Source organism: Arvicola amphibius, chromosome 15 (genome assembly GCF_903992535.2).
Source record: "Arvicola amphibius chromosome 15, mArvAmp1.2, whole genome shotgun sequence".
Lineage (NCBI taxonomy): Eukaryota > Metazoa > Chordata > Mammalia > Rodentia > Cricetidae > Arvicola > Arvicola amphibius.
The window spans coordinates 14,470,600-14,487,672 of NC_052061.1; the positions used below are offsets into that span (position 1 = coordinate 14,470,600).

At 50.2% G+C, this 17,073-nt stretch overlaps 2 protein-coding genes across 4 annotated transcripts; one reads left to right on the forward strand and one right to left on the reverse strand.

The window, feature by feature from the left end:
• Positions 1 to 915: 915 nt before the first annotated feature.
• On the reverse strand, positions 916 to 4,417 carry Trir (telomerase RNA component interacting RNase). 3 transcript variants are annotated; one of them, XM_038312751.1, is made up of 2 exons: positions 4,026 to 4,417; positions 916 to 1,654 (listed from the first exon to the last, which is right to left on the reverse strand). In XM_038312751.1, the coding sequence occupies exons 1-2, from the start codon at positions 4,336 to 4,338 to the stop codon at positions 1,572 to 1,574; spliced, it is 396 nt and encodes a 131-aa protein (XP_038168679.1). In that variant the 5' UTR covers positions 4,339 to 4,417; the 3' UTR covers positions 916 to 1,571. The 3 variants fall into 3 exon arrangements, with proteins under 3 accessions (XP_038168679.1, XP_038168676.1, XP_038168678.1); XM_038312748.1 differs by having other exon boundaries at positions 4,003 to 4,408; XM_038312750.1 differs by having other exon boundaries at positions 1,632 to 1,774; positions 4,003 to 4,413.
• A 1,373-nt stretch (positions 4,418 to 5,790) lies between these two features.
• On the forward strand, positions 5,791 to 14,755 carry Get3 (guided entry of tail-anchored proteins factor 3, ATPase). Its single transcript, XM_038312714.1, is given in 12 exon segments — positions 5,791 to 5,961; positions 6,717 to 6,747; positions 6,749 to 6,865; positions 12,503 to 12,577; positions 12,579 to 12,632; positions 12,634 to 12,653; positions 12,737 to 12,833; positions 12,835 to 12,883; positions 13,494 to 13,609; positions 13,794 to 13,824; positions 13,827 to 13,977; positions 14,403 to 14,755. Coding segments are annotated over 12 exon segments (1,044 nt in total). The 5' UTR covers positions 5,791 to 5,800; the 3' UTR covers positions 14,545 to 14,755.
• The last annotated feature ends 2,318 nt before the right edge of the window (positions 14,756 to 17,073 follow it).

Here is a 17,073-nt window from a genome sequence, read left to right on the forward strand (position 1 = left end):
ACGTAAAAATAATTTTTTAAAAAAAGGAACATATGGTCAGGCAGTGGTGGCACACTCCTCTACTCTCAGCACTCAGGAAGAAGGAACAGGCAGATCTCTGTGAGTTCAAGGTCAGCCTGGGTCTACAGCACGAGGTTCTAGGACAGGCTCCAAAGCTACACAGAGAAACCCTGTCTCGAAAAACAAAAAACAACAGCAACCAAAAAAGTGACATGTGGGCTGGAGAGATATATAAGCCATTAAAGGCTGTGCTCACAACCAAAAATATAAAAAGTGGTCTAAAACAGACATCCCCTCCTGCAACAAGCCTCTGTTCTATCCCTGTTAGCAGTCACCACCCAAAAAGCCATGCCTTTTATTCCCATCTGTCTCCTGTAACAACAGAGAAAATGTAGGCTGTTTAAAGCTCTGGTCCCTAGAATCCAGAACAGCCTTGGCATATACCAAGTGCTTAGTCAGTATCTGGGGAATAAATAAAACAGCAGCTCTGTATTAACCAAAACGTAAGATTAATGTACTGCACAAATGTGGAGTGCTAGAGATTGAACACATCTTATGTGCACTGGGCAAGCACACTCAGACTTAAGTACACCCCAAGTCACAGCTAAACTGAGACTGTGAGGAGACTTGGAAGGTAGTACAAATCCACACCATGCTGCCAAGGCAAGAGACAAACCCTGTGCACATAATACCCTGTCTCAAAACAAAAACAAGACAGGCCTTTAAGTGTCACAGTTACTATAAGAAAGGAAGAAAGATGTCCTAAGTATAAGACGGGCAGCATGTGGCCCTGCCTACAGAACCTTCCGCTTTGCCCTTCACAAAGGCTCCACTCCAGCATTGGTAGACGTGGTAGCCACTAGTGGGCAAAGTCTTAGCTTGGAGATCGCAAAGATGACAAACCAAGCACACAACTCCAGCACTAAATCAGGTTCTTTACTTCTCAGAAGTGACTGCTAAAAGGAGAGACAGCGAGAAGAGACAGACAGAGCCAGAGAAAGCGAGGTGGTGGGAAGAAAGGGGACAGTAAACCACTGGTCTAGTAAGTCTCAGGAGGCAAGGCTCAAGGTAAAAAAAAGAGTCCCTGGAAGAATGGTCTGCGGCCACGGAAGCGCCTTGGTTTCCTTCTCGTGTATCAGTCCTCCAGGAAGGCCGCTGCCATTACCACTTTAAATAGTTATTACATCGCAGAGAGTCCCAGGCAGTGAAGCACCCAGGAAGGGGGTCATTTCACCAGGGGCCGAGTTCTTATCATCATCACCGCACTGGTGGGCTTTGTACTTTTTCACTTCTGCCATGTACTTGGCCCATGCGTCACCTTACTTGTTAATACTGTGGGGTCGAAGAGGGGAGGACCAGTTGGAAGACAGATGATGAAACAGCTGGGACAAGAGTCAGGAACACAATGAGACAGATAACCCATCCCTAATGTCCCCCTAAATGTCCTGGGTTTGAGATAAAAATAAGCAGAGGCAGGTTATCTGGGGGACCTCCCACCCTACCAGACCCACCCATCCAAAGCCTGAATCTGGAAAGACAAGACAATTAGGGTGGCACCCCTAGCAGCCCACTCACCTCATCCCTCCGTCTTCTGCTTCTTGGCTACTATTCCCGTCTTGAGGGCTAGTTTGTTTCCGCCTCTGCGCTTGCCCACCTGGGTGAAGGGACAGGAAGACTGCAAGGGTTACAGGAGGCCGGGCCCGCCCTTGGCGGTGCTGAGGCCCACTACACCTTCCTAGCGACGCCTCGCCCCAGCTTCCTCCAGCCGGCCGACCTGCGCAGCAATCAGAGAGGAGCACACTCTGACTCAGCACCTGCCCTGGGCTGCCATTCCCAGGCAAGTCTGGGCCCCAGGCTACCCTCCCAGGGGGCAGAGGAGTGCTCACCTTGCTGGGGAGTGGCACTGTCCTCACTCTTTCTGCCCAGGCTTTCCCCCTGTCCTGACAGGGACCTCATAGGTAGCAATACCTTTATTGAGTACTACTATATACCAAGCCTTATACACAACACAAAGAGTGCTGGGCCACATTATCTGTTCTCACATTCAGTTATGGCTACTGGAAAAAGTACCCCATTTTAGAGATTAAAGACAAGTCTCTGGGAGGGGACAGAACACGCTGCAGAACAGAGAGAGCAATGCTCAGGGTAGATGATCAAGCCAGTGGGAGCACCCTGAACCACAACACACCCCTAATTCTCCTGCCCTGATCTGGCCTGGCTTTTTTAGAGGTATAACTAACTATAATGGCTAGTCATGAGCATATGGAATTAATAGTACCACTATTGCTGCTCCCATTCCTGGAGAAGATTTCAGCCTCTATTCTTGACTGTCACATCAACCCAGATCCTGTCACTTTCTACTTCCTCTAAGAACAGTTTTACTCTGGATTTCAACCCTGGTATCCCATCTTCTCCCCTTAACTGGGGGGGAGGGGGTTGTCTCCAAGCCATCATTCTGTACTCACCCTTCAACTTGGGCATTAGCTACTGCTGTGACTATCCCCCATCTCCTGTTCTTGTGTAGTACTACAGATGTAATTTAGGCTCTCAAGCATTCGAAGTAATCTACAACTGAGCTAGATCTCCAGATCTCGTTTTTATTTTGAGATGGGTCTCACTAAGGCGCTCAGGTTGGCTCTGAATTCATTCTGTACTTTAGACTCTCTGGTCTCAGCTCCTGAACAGTTGAGGTTACAGGAACACAGTACTGGACCCAGTCACACAAACACAACTTTTTCGTGTTGTTTTCTAGAAACAGGTTATTGCTATATAACTTTGGCTGTTTTCAAGCTCTTCAATCCTCCTGTCTCAACCTACACAGTGCTAGGATTACATGTATGTGCCACCTTAACTGGCTCATACACCGTTTTTACGAGCTAAAGAAACTTAAGTTTTGCCCCAAGCCACACAGTTGAGTTCAGGATTTGACCTGTTATTTTCAAACCAACATTTCTTCCTCCCCACTACAGGGCCTCTAACTCAACACCTGAGACAAAGCAAGCTCAAAACTAACAAAAATTATATATCCAATTTATTTAACCTAGAACTCCTCAACCTGGTACTCATGACGTTTTCAGCTAGATCATTCTTTGTTATTCCATGCACTGTAGGAAACTGAACAGCATTCCTGTGCCTACCCATAGATGTCACTAGCCTCTCAGAGTTTTAACAACCAAAATGTCTACAGACTTTACCAATGAGGGTAAAGAGAGTTGTCCCCAATAGAGAACCACTGGTCTCCGTTCTTTCTGTAAGGAGTCTGAATTTCTACGGAATATTCTCACATCCAAAGATGAAATTTCAATAATTCAGAACTACAGAAAAACAGGGTAGGCAACCCAGGCTCTAAACAAACAACGTTCTTTTCTGTCAATTCAACACTGAATACCCAGCACAAAGTAAGGTGCTCAATAACCGACAGTAGTTAAAAGACATAGAAAGGAATCGACTGATCTTCCTAATGCCACAAAGTCGGTGATTTGCATTTTGTTGTTGGTGGTTGGTTGGTTGGTTGGTTTTGTTTAATTAGGGCAGGATCTCACTTTCGAATCCTCGGTCTTCTTGAATCCGGAGTGCTGGTATTGCAAGGCGTGTGCCACCACGCCCGGCTACGGTCCGTGGTCTGAGTTTAACGAATACAGCAGACTCGGAATTTGAATTTGTACCCTCCTTTTCCCACAAATCGTGTGTTTGGGTCCCCACTATTCAAAGTCTGGGTACAAAACAAACAGGAATCCTAGCGTCTAAAGTCCCCTATCCCCAGAATGCTGCTTCCAATACAATTTCCCGGTTCCCAGGTCCCGCGAGTAAGATCTGGGTGTTCCCACTAACGCCCAGAAACACCTCTCGTCCGGAATCCAGGTTCAACATTCTCAGCAAGCGACCGGGACCGTCCGGGCGTCCCGACGGAGGGCTGCCTTGGACCATGACGCCCCTTCCCGGGCCCGACTCCCCCTGCCAACACGGGCCCCGGCGCCCGCCCCCACCCCCGCGGCTCCTTACGAAGCTGAGCGTGGGGCCTGGGCCGCCCTTCCTCTTCGGATTCCCTGGGCCCGCCGCGGCGGAGGCCGATGGGTCGGGTCGCTGCGGGCCCGGGGGTGGCTCCTCCTGCCGCTGCCGCTGCTCCTCCTCCATCTTCCGCTTGAACAGCTCCAGGAAGCTGCCGTCGTTGGCGAACAAGTTCACACCGCTGGACACCGGACTTGAGCCAGACACCTCGTCGTCCCCGCTCTCGGGTGACGTTCCTGGCCCCGATTCAGCCCATCGACTCCTGCCGCCGCCCGCCGGGCCGGGCGCCTCCCGACCAGGAGGCTCCGCCCGTCTCCCTCGGGCAGCCATTTTGTCGCCAGGTGCCGCGCAAGGAACGTCGGGAAAGGCTCTCAGATCGCGCGCTTGGCGCGGGACTGGCTTCGCCTGGAGCACTGCATGCTGGGAAGAGAGGACTGATCCCAGAAACCAACGCAAGTGGGCGGGGCTTGGGTGGAGCCAAGGTGCTCTGACCTGGCGACCCAGAAGTCGGGTTCAGAAGTTCTGTTCCACGGATTTCCCTAATCCTGCCAGACACGAATTCGTTAAGCAGACAGAAGCTCCCCGAGAATCAAGCCATCGTCTGGGACCCGGGTCCCCTCTAAAGGCTGAACGCACAAACCCAGTCTGCCGCCAGAACTCTAACTGAAAGAATCTTGTCTGGGCACTGTGTGCTCTCTTGACTCGTGGGAACTTGGGCGGCCCCTAACTAGGTCTACAAAGCTTATCTATCTAACTTGACACCTCCTACTAGAAGTGAAAGCTTCTCCAGGTTGGGCATCTGTCTCAGAATTTAATCTCGTACCTTTAAATAAGCATACTGCTGGCTGCGTGCAGCTAGACGCCCTGTCTAAAATGAAGCCGAAGATATTTCTAGTCTGAGTCCTTCTCTAAGACTTAATGTTCTGAGCTGGGTTCTGCACTAAGGGACTAAGAACCCTAGTATTCCTTCCCGAGAACAGGGATTGAATTCAAACAGCATTTGTTGAACTTGAAACACGCACACACGTGTACACCGAGTGGGTGGGGGAAGTACAGCGCCACGGGCAACAAGAGTTTCAGAAAATTAAAGTTCTCTTTACAAGGACGACTGTTACACATATCATTCCTATCCAGCTTGGGTATTCCGAGCATATAGGACAAAAGTCTGCATGCCCTGCCACAAATGAAGTCTTTTTGCCTTTTATCGACCCTCAGTCAACTAACCAGTCCATTCGTGATTGGTTGCGACAGGAGCCAGGTGGCTCACAACCAACTGAATAACTGGCGGACAAGAAGAGATGTTAAGGTCCAAAATAGAAAGTAACGGGGAAATGATCATCAGGAAACTGAGCCTGTAGAATCGAGCCAAGAGACAACCTTGCTCTAACTTCATTCAAAGAGCATAGACAGGATGTTTGGCTGGTTGCTAAGGAGAGAGAGAGGTTGACGCCTACAGGGACTTGAGCGTGACTAGTGGAAGTAAGACAAGATATAGCCAATAAAAAGAGTGCCGCAAGACTTAAGATCCAATCAGTGAAGGGCAATGCTGTGGGTCATACCAATATGTTCACAAGACAGGGGAATTCTTAAAAAAACTACAGACAAAAGTTCACCAAGGTGAGCCCTCGAGGCATAAAACGGTAAAAGCATAGCGTCTGTGGTCAATGTAAATGTCAATGCAGGAGGAAAATAAGTGAGGCTTCCAGCCTCCACAGGGACGTTGCAGACTTATTTCCCCTGTAGGTGTTTGTTACGTGGCGCGTCCCGCTTGATCACGTGAGCCGGCTCCAAGATGGCGGCGGGGGTGGCCGGGTGGGGGGTTGAGGCAGAGGAGTTCGAGGATGCTCCTGATGTGGAGCCGCTGGAGCCCACGCTTAGCAATATCATCGAGCAGCGCAGCCTTAAGTGGATCTTCGTCGGGGGCAAGGGTGGCGTGGGTAAGACCACCTGCAGGTAAGGAGGCTCTAGTGGGGCCAAGAAGACGGGTGGGATGTACCACCGGTCGAAGGGGAGAACGGGGACCGGCTTTTTCATCCCGAGCGGGGCAGAGCGAGCTCAGCGGGGCTCTCCGGGGATGTACTCAGCGGAAGGTACTGCAGCCTGCTGAAGATACCTCCTGAATGCAAGTCTGGCGTCCTAGTTGAATTACCCCGCCTTGGGTCTTATGAATTAGTGCGTGGTGTGTGCAGAGGAGCATTTAAATACCGCAGTCGGCTGGACAGTACCCCCCTCCCCCAGGAAGTTCAGAGTAGAGGGAGGGACACTAATACAAGCTGTTGTCGTATGACGAACCTTCCATTTGATGCCCAGCGCGGGAAGGAGTAGAAGGGTGTGTCAAAAGCACATGATGACAGTGCCTCAGTCCATTGAGAGGTGAAGTACTTGTCCCTGAACAAATGGGGTGAGGGAGGAAAAGCAGTCTGTGCTGGCTGGACACCTGGACTGTGCCACTGCATGCCAAAAAAAAGCAGAAGCAGGCGCTCGAACAGGCCGAACCAGTCAACTGAACATTGCACACCAGTCCAAGCCAAATAGAAGGGTCAGGTAGTGATCTCTGCAAGTATTAAGGCATGATCCCACTGGGACCCATACTTGCTCTTAAGGTCCCGCTGATCCAGGGCTCTGTGGCCCGACCTCGCGTCTCCTGCTGTACCCCACTGCCAAAAGCTGGCTCCTCACTCCTGTCTTCCCACCTTTCTTTCGCGCAGTTGCAGCCTGGCGGTCCAACTGTCTAAAGGAGCGTGAGAGTGTTCTAATCATTTCCACAGACCCGGCCCACAATATCTCAGATGCTTTTGATCAGAAGTTCTCCAAGGTGCCTACCAAGGTCAAAGGCTATGACAACCTCTTTGCTATGGTAAGTAAAGCTGGGGTCACTCTAGCTGAGGTCCTTTTTTTTTTTTTTTTTTTAATTTTGTTTTAAAGACAGGTATTTTTACCCAGAGTGCATGGGTGATACCCAGGCAGGCCAGAAGAGAGTATCAGATCCTCTAGGACTGGAATTACACAATCGAGCCCAGATCCTCAGGGAGAACAGCCGGGACTCATAACCACTGAGCTCCAACCATAAGGTCTTCTGGGGACAGAGACCTACCAGCAGCCACCAGGCCATTCACAGCTGGCATACTCATCCCTTGGGTGTCACTCTTTGCCTTGTGTACCCCCAGGGGGACATGTGGGAAAAGGAAGAAAGGTGACCAAATGAAACTAAGCAAGCAAAGGGAAGGGAAGGAAAAGGAGGAAGACCAACCGGAGGTGCACAGTTGCTGGCAGTGTTGCTGGCTGAGCAGCAGTTATGCTTTGAGTCTAAAGTTTAATAGAAGTTTTTTGTTTTTCTTTTTTTATAAGAAAGCTATTCTTTTAAAGATTAACTTTATTTTTAGTTATATGTGCGGGGGGCAGAGGTATCAGGTCTCCGCTGAGCTGAAGTTACAGGCGAGTATGAACTCCGGGTCCTCTGGAAGAGCAGTGCACGCTCTTAACTGCTGAGCCATCTCTAGCCCCATGCTCACGTTGTTGTTGTTATTGTGTTGGTGGTGGTGATGATGGTGGTGGTGGTGGTGCTGCTGCTGCTGCTGCTGCTGCTGCTGCTGCTGCTGCTGCTGCTGCTGCTGCTGCTGCTGCTGCTGCTACTGTTAAAGATGGAACCCAGGGGGCTGAAGAGATGGCTCAGCAGTTAGGAGCACTGGGTCTTCTTCCAGAGGTCCTGAGTTCAATGCCCAGCAACCACATGTTGGCTCGCAGCTATCTGTAGTGAGGTCTGGCACCCTCTTCTGGCCTGATGGCATACATGCAGACCTAGAACACTGCATACATAATAAATGAATAAATCTTACCAAAAAAAAAAAAAAAAATGAAGCCTAGGGCATCCAGCATGCTAGGCCGGTGCTCAGCTGCATCCCCCGTGTTCAAGCTCCTACTCTGAAACGGGCTGGGCCTGGTGGCACATACCTTTAATCCCAGCACTAGAGAGAGAGAGGCAAGTGGATCGCTGCGAATTTGAGGCCAGCAGGGCTACATAGTAAGACCCTATCTAAAAATATAATAGTGCCTGGCCGTGGTGGTGCAATCCTTTAATCCCAGCACTCGGGAGACAGAGATGGGTGGATCTCTGAATTTGAGGCCAGCCCGGTCTACAGAGTGAATTCAAAGACAGCCAGGGATACATAGAGAAACCCTTCCTGCTCTCTCTCTCTCTCTCCTCTCTCTCCTTCGTTTTGTGTGTGTCTGTGTGTGTAATGCATGCACCCATACCCATGTGTCACTATGGAGGTCAGAGGATATTTTCAGATACTGATGTTTTGCTCTTCCACTTGTTGAGACAGAGTCTCTCTTGTTACTGCTGTATACACTAGGCTAGGTAGCCTGAGAGTTGCCAGGGGTTCTCCATCTCTTTTGTTTGTTTGTTTTTTTGAGACAGAGTTTCTCTGTGCCCGCTTTGCTTTGGGAGCCTGTCATGGAACTAGCCTTTGGTAGACCAGGCTGGCCTCGAACTCACAAAGATCCGCCTGCCTCTGCCTCCCGAGTGCTGGGATTAAAGGGCGTGCTTCACCACCACCAGGTGGGTTCTCCATCTCTTATCTCAACATAGCAGCCCTGGGATTATCAAATCATGTTACCACGTTCATCTTTACATGGGTTCTGGAGATCCACATTTCAGTCCCCACACTTGCACAAGTGCTTGTCCACTAAGCCATCTTTTGTCCTGTCTGTCTGTTTACTTTTATGTGTATGTATGTGTTACTGTGCACGGCATGCGCTATTTGCGTGCGGTGCTTGGAGAGGCCCGAAGAGGACTTCAGACCCCCTGGAACTGAAGGTAGAAGTGGTTGTGAAATGCCTGGGTGAGCCTTAACCACTCAGATTTCTCTCCAGTCCTCATTATTCTGGTGTTCTGAGGTAGAGTCTCATGTGTGCCCTCAAACCTGATATGTAGCCAAGGATGACCTTAAACTTCTGATCCTCCTCCTCCTCCAAAGTGCTAGGAAGACAGGTATGTGTTATTGTGTCATGGCACCTGCCAAAAATTGATTGGGTTTGCTTCATATTTATTTATTTTTTTAAGGCAGTCTTTTCTCATTTTACATACCAATCCCAGTTCCCACTCCCTCCCCTCCTGCTCCTTCCACCTTCTCCCACTCCACCTCCCATCCACTCCTCAGAGAGGTAAGGATTCCCATGGGAGTCAAAGTCTTACACATCACTTTGAGGCAGGACCCAGGCCCTCTTCCTTTGCTTCATTTTTTTTTAATAAACAACTTGTGTCTTGTTTTTTAAAGATTTATTTATTATGTATACAACATTCTGCCTCCATGTATGCCACATGCCAGAGGAGGGCACCAGATCTCATTACAGATGGTTGTGAGCCACCATGTGATTGCTGGGAGTTGAACTCAGGTCCTCTGGAAGAGCAGCCAGTGCTCTTAACCTCTGAGCCATCCCTCCAGTCCCCCTTTGCTTCATTTTTGCATTGCTATTTTGTCTGCATGTATGTCTGTACACCAACTGGATGCAGTGCCCTCGGGTCCAGACGAGGGTGTTGCATCCCCTGAGACTGGATTTACAGATGGTGGTGGACCTTCATGTAGTTTTTGGGAATTGATCCTGGGTCCTCTGGAACAGCAGCCAGTACTGTTTTGTTTTGTTTTGTTTTGTTTTGTTTTTTGTTTTTTGAGACAGGATTTCTCTGTAGCTTTGGAGCCTGTCCTGGAACTAGCTCTTGTAAACCACATGACCCGGCTGGCCTCGAACTCACAGAGATCCACTTGCCTCTGCCTCCTGAGTGCTGGGATTAAAGGCGTGCGCCACCACTGCCCTGAGCAGCCAGTACTCTTAACCTCTGAGCCATCTCTCCAGTTCCTAAGATTGCTTGGTTTTGGCTTAATGAGGAAAATAGTAACTGTCTTGATGGGAACTGAGAAATGGGACCCTTACAGGAAAGAAACAGGGAGTCTTTGAGACAGAATTTCAACTATGCTGCCCAGACTAGCCTTGAACTCCTGGGCTCAGCCTGTTCTCCTGCTTCAGCCTCTAAAGCAGCTGATTCTGCAGGGCCCACAGTACCACACCTGGCTTTGGAAGGGTTTGTCTGCAAAAGATGGTGGTAGAGCATATTAGATTGTTTCTGGAACTTTTCAGAGTAGAAAAAGACATAGCTTGGCAAGGATAATTTTTTTTTTTAAGATTTGTTATTAATATGTATACAGTATTCTGTCTGCATGTATGCTTGCTGGCCAGAAGAGGGCACCAGATCTCATTACAGATGGTTTTGAGCCACCATAAGGTTGATGGGAATTGAACTCAGGACCTCTGAAAGAACAGTCAGTGCTCTAAACCTCTGAGCCATCTTTCCAGCCCTGCAAGGATAATTCTTTTTTGGTTTTTCGAGACAGGGTTTCCTTGTAGTTTCTAGAGCCTGTCCTGGAACTAGCTCTTGTAGACCAGGCTGGCCTCGAACTCAGAGATCCGCCTGCCTCCACCTCGAGTGCTGGGATTAAAGGCATGCGCCACCACCACCCGGCAAGGCAAGGATAATTCTTAAAGGCTGAGCTCTGTCCGTCACACACAGCCGGGGCTTAGGCTCTGCCAGGGGTGGAAATCAGAAGGCAGTGTGTGAACTGGATGCTCCTGGGGCAGAACAGGTGTTAAAACAGTGGCATTTCAACTTTCCTTTTTAATTTTCTTCCCCAGAAATAGAGATTGAACTCAGGGCCTGGTGCATACTAGGGTAGATTCACCACTAAACTCCCCAGCCCTTTTTACTTTTCCTTTGTTATTGTTATGTGTGTGACTGATCGCTTCTCCTCTCTCTTCAGTGGATTCTAGGATAGAACTCAGGTCCTTCAGGCTCGTGAAGAGAGTTTCTTTACTTGTTGAGCCGTCTCGGTTTTGTTTGTGGTTTGGATGTTGCTGGTTTCAGACTGGGTCTCCCTAAGTTTACAGCCAGAATTAGCTCACTCAGTAGCATTGGTGGACCTTGCAAGCTTTTCTGCCTCATTCTGCAGAGTACTGGAGATTACAAGCCACCGGGCCCAGCCAGGGTCTTCTTTCCTCTTGCAAAGGCCGGGACTTCCTCAGTGAAATGAGACCAGGAGACATTTGAGGAGGGAATAGGGGTAGTGGGCAGAATTGTATGACTTTTCAACATCTGTTGGAGATCTAGTCATTGTGAATGGGGACGGGTATGACTGGTAAGGTGTATTTTTGTCCCCAAAGCAACAATACCAAAGAGCTAGGGGAAAAGTAGAGTGGGGAGCTTGTCAACTGCAAAACAGGAGAGTGGGCAGAAGTTTCTCATGTAGCCTAAGCTGGTAAGAGAGCAGGCCAAGGCTGGGGCCATATCTCAGTAATAAAGCTCCTATCAAAATCTGCCAGGCAGAGAGAGGCTGGGGCCATGGGTCAAGTGCCCAGCTAGAAGCCACCTTTAAGAGGCTCGGGAATTGCTCAGTGGTAAAGCCCATGCTTAGAATCTCCCAGTGAGTGGCTGGAGGCATAACTTGATGGGAGCACAGCATGGCCTGGGTAAGCCCTTGGTTTTCTTCCATCAGCAACACTGAACCAGCCCTGCACACACGCGCACGCGTGCGCGCACACACACACACACACACACACACACACACACAAGAATACTAACAAGAGGAACAGCAAATAGGCAGGGAAGGAAATAAGATCAGGGTGAGCCACAGAGAATAACTGGAGTGAGCCGACCCTGGTGGAAACACAACACCCTGCAATCCCAGCATTCGGGGAGGTTGAGGAAGACCAGCCTCCCTACTAGTAATTTGTTTCTTTTTCTTTCTTTTTTTTTTTTTTGATAGTTTATGTAATTCATTTTATGTGCATTGGTGGTTAAGGTGTCAGGTGCCCTGGAACTGGAGTTACAGATAATTGTTTAACTGCCATGTGGTGCTCGGTATTGAGCCCGGGTCCTCTGGAAGAACAGACAGTGCTCTTTAACTGCTGAGCCCATCTCTCCAGCCCCAGTGATTTGTTTTCTTAAAAAATAAAAGAATTATCCAGGCTTTGGTGATGCACACCTTTAATCTCAGCACGTGGGAGGCAGAGGCAGGTGGATTTCTGTGAGTTTGAGGCCAGCCCAGTCTACAGACTTAGTTCCAGGAGCCAAGGCTATATATAAAGAAACCCTGTCTTGCAAAACCAAATAAATAATTTAATAGGAGAATTATATTCAAAGATGGCCCACATTAGAGGCATGATCTGAAAACGGTTGGAGCTATTGGGAAGGCAGATTTTGGGTGGCAGACAGCTATGCAAATTTCTGCAGTGGGCTTGGGTCTCAGCTTATCTTGGGGCCTCCCCTAGTCCCAGTTTGGCAACTTGATTGTGAAGGTTAAACCATTGGATGGGACAGAACCCTGGATCCTGTGTGGTTGGAGCCCTACATGGGCTTCCTCTGGCCTACACCTAGGAGTTGAGGCCCCTCTGGGAGTCCGTCATCCGCAGCAGCCTGAGTCCTGGTCCCTCGGGCCCCCAGGAGATAGACCCCAGCCTGGGCGTGGCAGAGCTCCCCGATGAGTTCTTCGAGGAAGACAACATGCTGAGCATGGGCAAAGAAGATGATGCAGGAGGCCATGAGTGCCTTCCCTGGCATCGATGAGGCCATGAAGCTATGCCGAGGTCATGAGGTAAGCCTGGGGAGGGGCTTGGTGTATTGTCTGCCTCCTCTGGGAGGGCCTCTGGTGTGAACCTGAGCCTCATCTCCCCTCAGGCTGGTGAAAGGCATGAATTTCTCAGTGGTAGTGTTCGACACAGCACCCACTGGCCACACACTCAGACTCCTGAACTTTCCCACCATCGTGGAGCGGGGGCCTGGGCCGCCTCATGCAGATCAAGAACCAGATCAGCCCTTTATTCTCACAGGGTCGGTGCCACACACTTCCTCGTCAGTGTCTTCTTGGGGCCATGATCCTTGTGGCAAAGCACTGCCTCCCTCCACGTCCCGGCCGCTGCGCGACATCAAGTGATCTTCTCACTTGTCTGGGGTCTTTCCTTTCCTTCTCCGTCAACTGTAATGCTCACTTCAACAGCACATCCACTAAAAAAAAAAAAAAAAAAAAAAAAAAAAAAAAAAAAATGGAGGGTCCAAGAATGGTTCTGTGTATTGTCAATAGTATGACACTTGTCACCACTCCCTCGTCTATCTCTAGAACATGCATGTACCTTCCTCCAGCCTCAGATAGTAATGTCGACTGGGTATCTACTTAGTGCCTAGCACCAATCTGTGCTAAAAAACCTGACAGCTCACGTAGCTAGCACAGCAGCTCTTGGAGGTAAGGTGTGGAGATGGAAAAACCGAGAAGACAGGAGGTCAGATATCTTGGCCATATTTGCTCATAAAGTGGAAGAACTAAAAAAATAGACCTACCCCATGATGTCGGCCCCAGGCACACCTTTATTGGAGATGCTCCAGTATTCAGCAAGGGCCTGATGGGCCCAGGAAGGTGGCAAACCTGTCCCCTCATTCCCACAGATGTGCAACATGCTGGGCCTTGGGGACATGAATGCTGACCAGCTGGCCTCCAAGCTAGAAGAGACATTGCCTGTCATCCGATCCGTTAGCGAACAGTTCAAGACCCTGTGAGTTGTGATCCAGCAGGTGGTGAGAGGTTCCTGAGGATGGGGATAGCGTAGGCCCTTCCTTTGCTCTTATCCTGTGCCCACAGAACAGACAACCTTCATCCACACGTCCTTGCTCTTGTCCTGTGCCCACAGAACAGACGACCTTCATCCACACGTCCCTTGCTCTTGTCCTGTGCCCACAGGAGCAGACGACTTTCATCTGTGTGTGCATTGCTGAGTCTTGTCTTTGTATGAGACGGAGCGGCTGATCCAGGAGCTAGCTAAGTGCAAGATCGATACCCACAACATCATCGTCAACCAGCTTGTCTTCCCCGACCCTGAAAAACCCTGCAAGATGTGTGAGGCTCGCCACAAGATCCAGGCCAAATAACCTGGACCAGGGTGTCGCCCACCTGCCCAGCTCCAGCCCAGCCAGAATCCTGTATTATCTCTGAGGACTGGGCCTGACAGCTCAGTAGAGTGGTGGGTGTCTGTGTGTGCGTGTGAAGCACGCGCATGCATGCATTTTGGTCTGCTGAGGATAGTGTTGGAGGCTTTTTACCATGCTAGCAGTACTTTTTTGCAGAGCCACGCTCCCAGTCCTGTCTGACCTCTGTCCTCCCTGATGACCCTCTTTCCACTCCTGGGCCTTCTGTATCCAGAGGACTAAAGCTGCACTGGGAAGCGTGACATCTAGTCTAGTCCTGGACTTGCTAGCCCCCTTCCCACTTAACCATATCAGAGGCCTCTGCCTAACCTGTCACTCCTGTCGCGACCTCTTCTGCCCGTACATCTCTGCTTTTCTTCTCTCTAACCTGGTTACAGATGGAAGACCTGTATGAAGACTTTCACATTGTGAAGCTGCCACTGTTACCCCACGAGGTTCGGGGAGCCGACAAAGTCAACACTTTCTCTGCCCTGCTCCTGGAGCCCTACAAGCCCCCCAGCACCCAGTAGCACCACACCACTCATCCCAGCTGCTGCTGTTTTACACCCCTCCTCTTTCCCCTGGGGCAGAGTTTGCACAAAGTCCCCCACAGTACGGGGGAGCCACTTAGGAGGTGGGAAGTTGGGAGGGGGGTCTGTTCCCCCTGGTGGGGCCTGGGGAGGCTGCAATGCCCCCCACCTCTCCCTGCCTCATGCTCCTCAATAAAATGATCTTCAGCAACTCTTGGTTAATGGAGGTATGGGTAGGTAAGCGCCTGTGTACAGCCACAGATCATACGCTGCACAAAAGCTGTCTCCCCTCACAACACAGGGGATCTGTTGCAGCAAACCTAGGGTGATCCATGTTTATGGTAGCAGTGGAAAGAGGCTGCCTTGGGTAAAGAGAAGCCTGGTCTTAAAGATATCCTTTCTAGGGCTGCAAAGCCTATAGTCAAGCATCTGCACCCTTCCCTAAAAACCCAGACTGTCTCGGGTGTGTTTGTACATAACTTTAACCTCGGAAGGCAGAAGCAGGCAGGATCTCTATGAGTTCAAGGCCAGCCTGGTCTTCAAAATGAATTCCAGGTCAGCCCAGGCTATTACACAGGTAAAAGAAGAAGCAGCTCAGAGTGTGGGAATCTTTAGGCCCCATGGCCAGCCCCAGGCTGTAGGGAACAGATTAAGCAGGCAGTGAGCCCAACAGCAGCCTGCTGTTTAGTTTGGGAATTAGTGGATGCCCTGGGCAGAGGCTAGGCCTGCCAAACTGGGGATTAAGATCTGCATACACGCCCCAAGTTCCTGCCTTCCTAGGATGCTTTCAGCCCCCTCCTGGGGTGGGACTAATGAGGGACTGGCAGTGAGCCAGAGATGTTGGGGTTCCCTTAGGCTGAACAGGCTTTCAGAGAAGATTTCCTGAAGGTTCCCCAGTACAAGGGCCTCCAGCTGTTTTGGGCTTTAGTCTTACAGCCCTTAATTGGTGACCTGAATTGTGGCACAAATCTCAGACAACACACCTTTGAGGAAATTACTTAGCAGACCGACATCCCCTGCCCTTCCCTGTACCCTCTGTACAGCCACTATATTGAACACCGTGAGAAACTGGGAATAAAACATGACTTTTGGGTGTTTTTCAAGTTCCACAACTGCTTGATTTGAGGGGGACAAGAAGGAGTGCTGGAAGACATACAGGACTCAGAAGTAGTTCCTGGTACACCCAGGGTCTAGGCCGTGCTGGGGAACGCATGTAAGGGGAACCATTATATGCGTCTAGACTTGTCCTCCTACTGGACTCTGGGTGTGTGCAGCTGGTATGGCATGTCGTACTGGCAGATGTAAACAAACAGAAAGCAGGCCATAGGAAAGAAGGACCACAGACTCCAAAAGCCCATATCGCCTGTGTCAGATCCTGGAGATGTCTGCTCTCGAGGCTAGTGCAATAACAGGAACATCCTCCCCTGCTGGCACAGGGTTTTCTCTTCTCCGGTACCACGCTCAGCCCTCATTAAGAGTCACGTGCTGTTGCATTGCGAGGGCATGTGAACCAGGCAACCTGCCCTCCAGAGCCACTGGGGGTCGGGAACTGTGTGGGAACGTGTGTGCTGGGGGAGAAGAGATGCGGGGCAGGGAGCTCAAGGACACATGCTAGGGAGTCAGGGCAGTCTGTCAAAGAACAGCCTGTCCCATCTCCAGGTCCTACAGCTGGCAGTGTCACCCCGGTCCGCTGTCGTTGCTGGAGTTTATAGGCTGTGGGGCAGCTGGACAGCGGAGATATAGGTCTAAGGGTGGCCAGCCCAAGCTGGTTCCTAATTTACCCAGGTGGGGCAGACATCTGCCAGCCTGGGAACACTGTGTCCTGGCCAGATGGGCCCTCCCAGGGATGCTGCACTGGGCCCTTCCCACTTCTGCTGCTAAGCAGGGTGATACTAAGGAACTCATGGGGGAACCTCAGAGTGCCCCCTTCCAGGTCGGACCCCTGACCCTCTGCCCCTCTCATATCTACTTATCTGTGGAGATGCTTGAAGTTGGGGGTGGCAGTGGGCGTGTTCTTTGTGCCAGGCTGGGAGTGGCCCTCCTGTTGGTGTGTCTCTGAAGAGAGAACATCTGTCTCGAATCAGTGCCAATGTAGGGACAAGGATTTATGTCCTTAGTTGTGTGTTTCAGGGCATTTTGCTGAGTATGAAACCTAAGTATGTGTCCTGGGTTGTTTCTGTACACAGCATATAACAGCACATAAAGAAGGAAGCATAATTGAGACGAGGCTTTTTTATTAATTTTAGACAGGGCCTGACTATATTACTTAGATTGTCCTTGAATGCATAGCCTCCAAAATGCTAGGATTATGGGTATATGCCACCAAGACTGCCTAAACATATTATGTTCAAATGCATAATGTCACCGGGGTTTTCATTGGTGAAATGTTAAGGAGAGATCCCTGTTGTCATCCCCTGCTGTGCTAGGGTTGGAACCCAAGGGCTTCACAAATGCGTGGGCAAGTCTTCCACCTTTAAGCTACCTACACACAGCTCTTGCAAACTGGCAGACATCACCAAGGCCCTGCTC

Coding starts and splice junctions, on each gene's coding strand:
- Trir (XM_038312748.1), bottom strand. CDS start 4,338: ATGGCTGCCCGAGGGAGACGGGCGGAGCCTCCTGGTCGGGAGGCGCCC. Junction 1,655..4,002: donor CAGGCCCCACGCTCAGCTTC/GTAAGGAGCCGC, acceptor CCCTTCACCCAG/GTGGGCAAGCGCAGAGGCGG.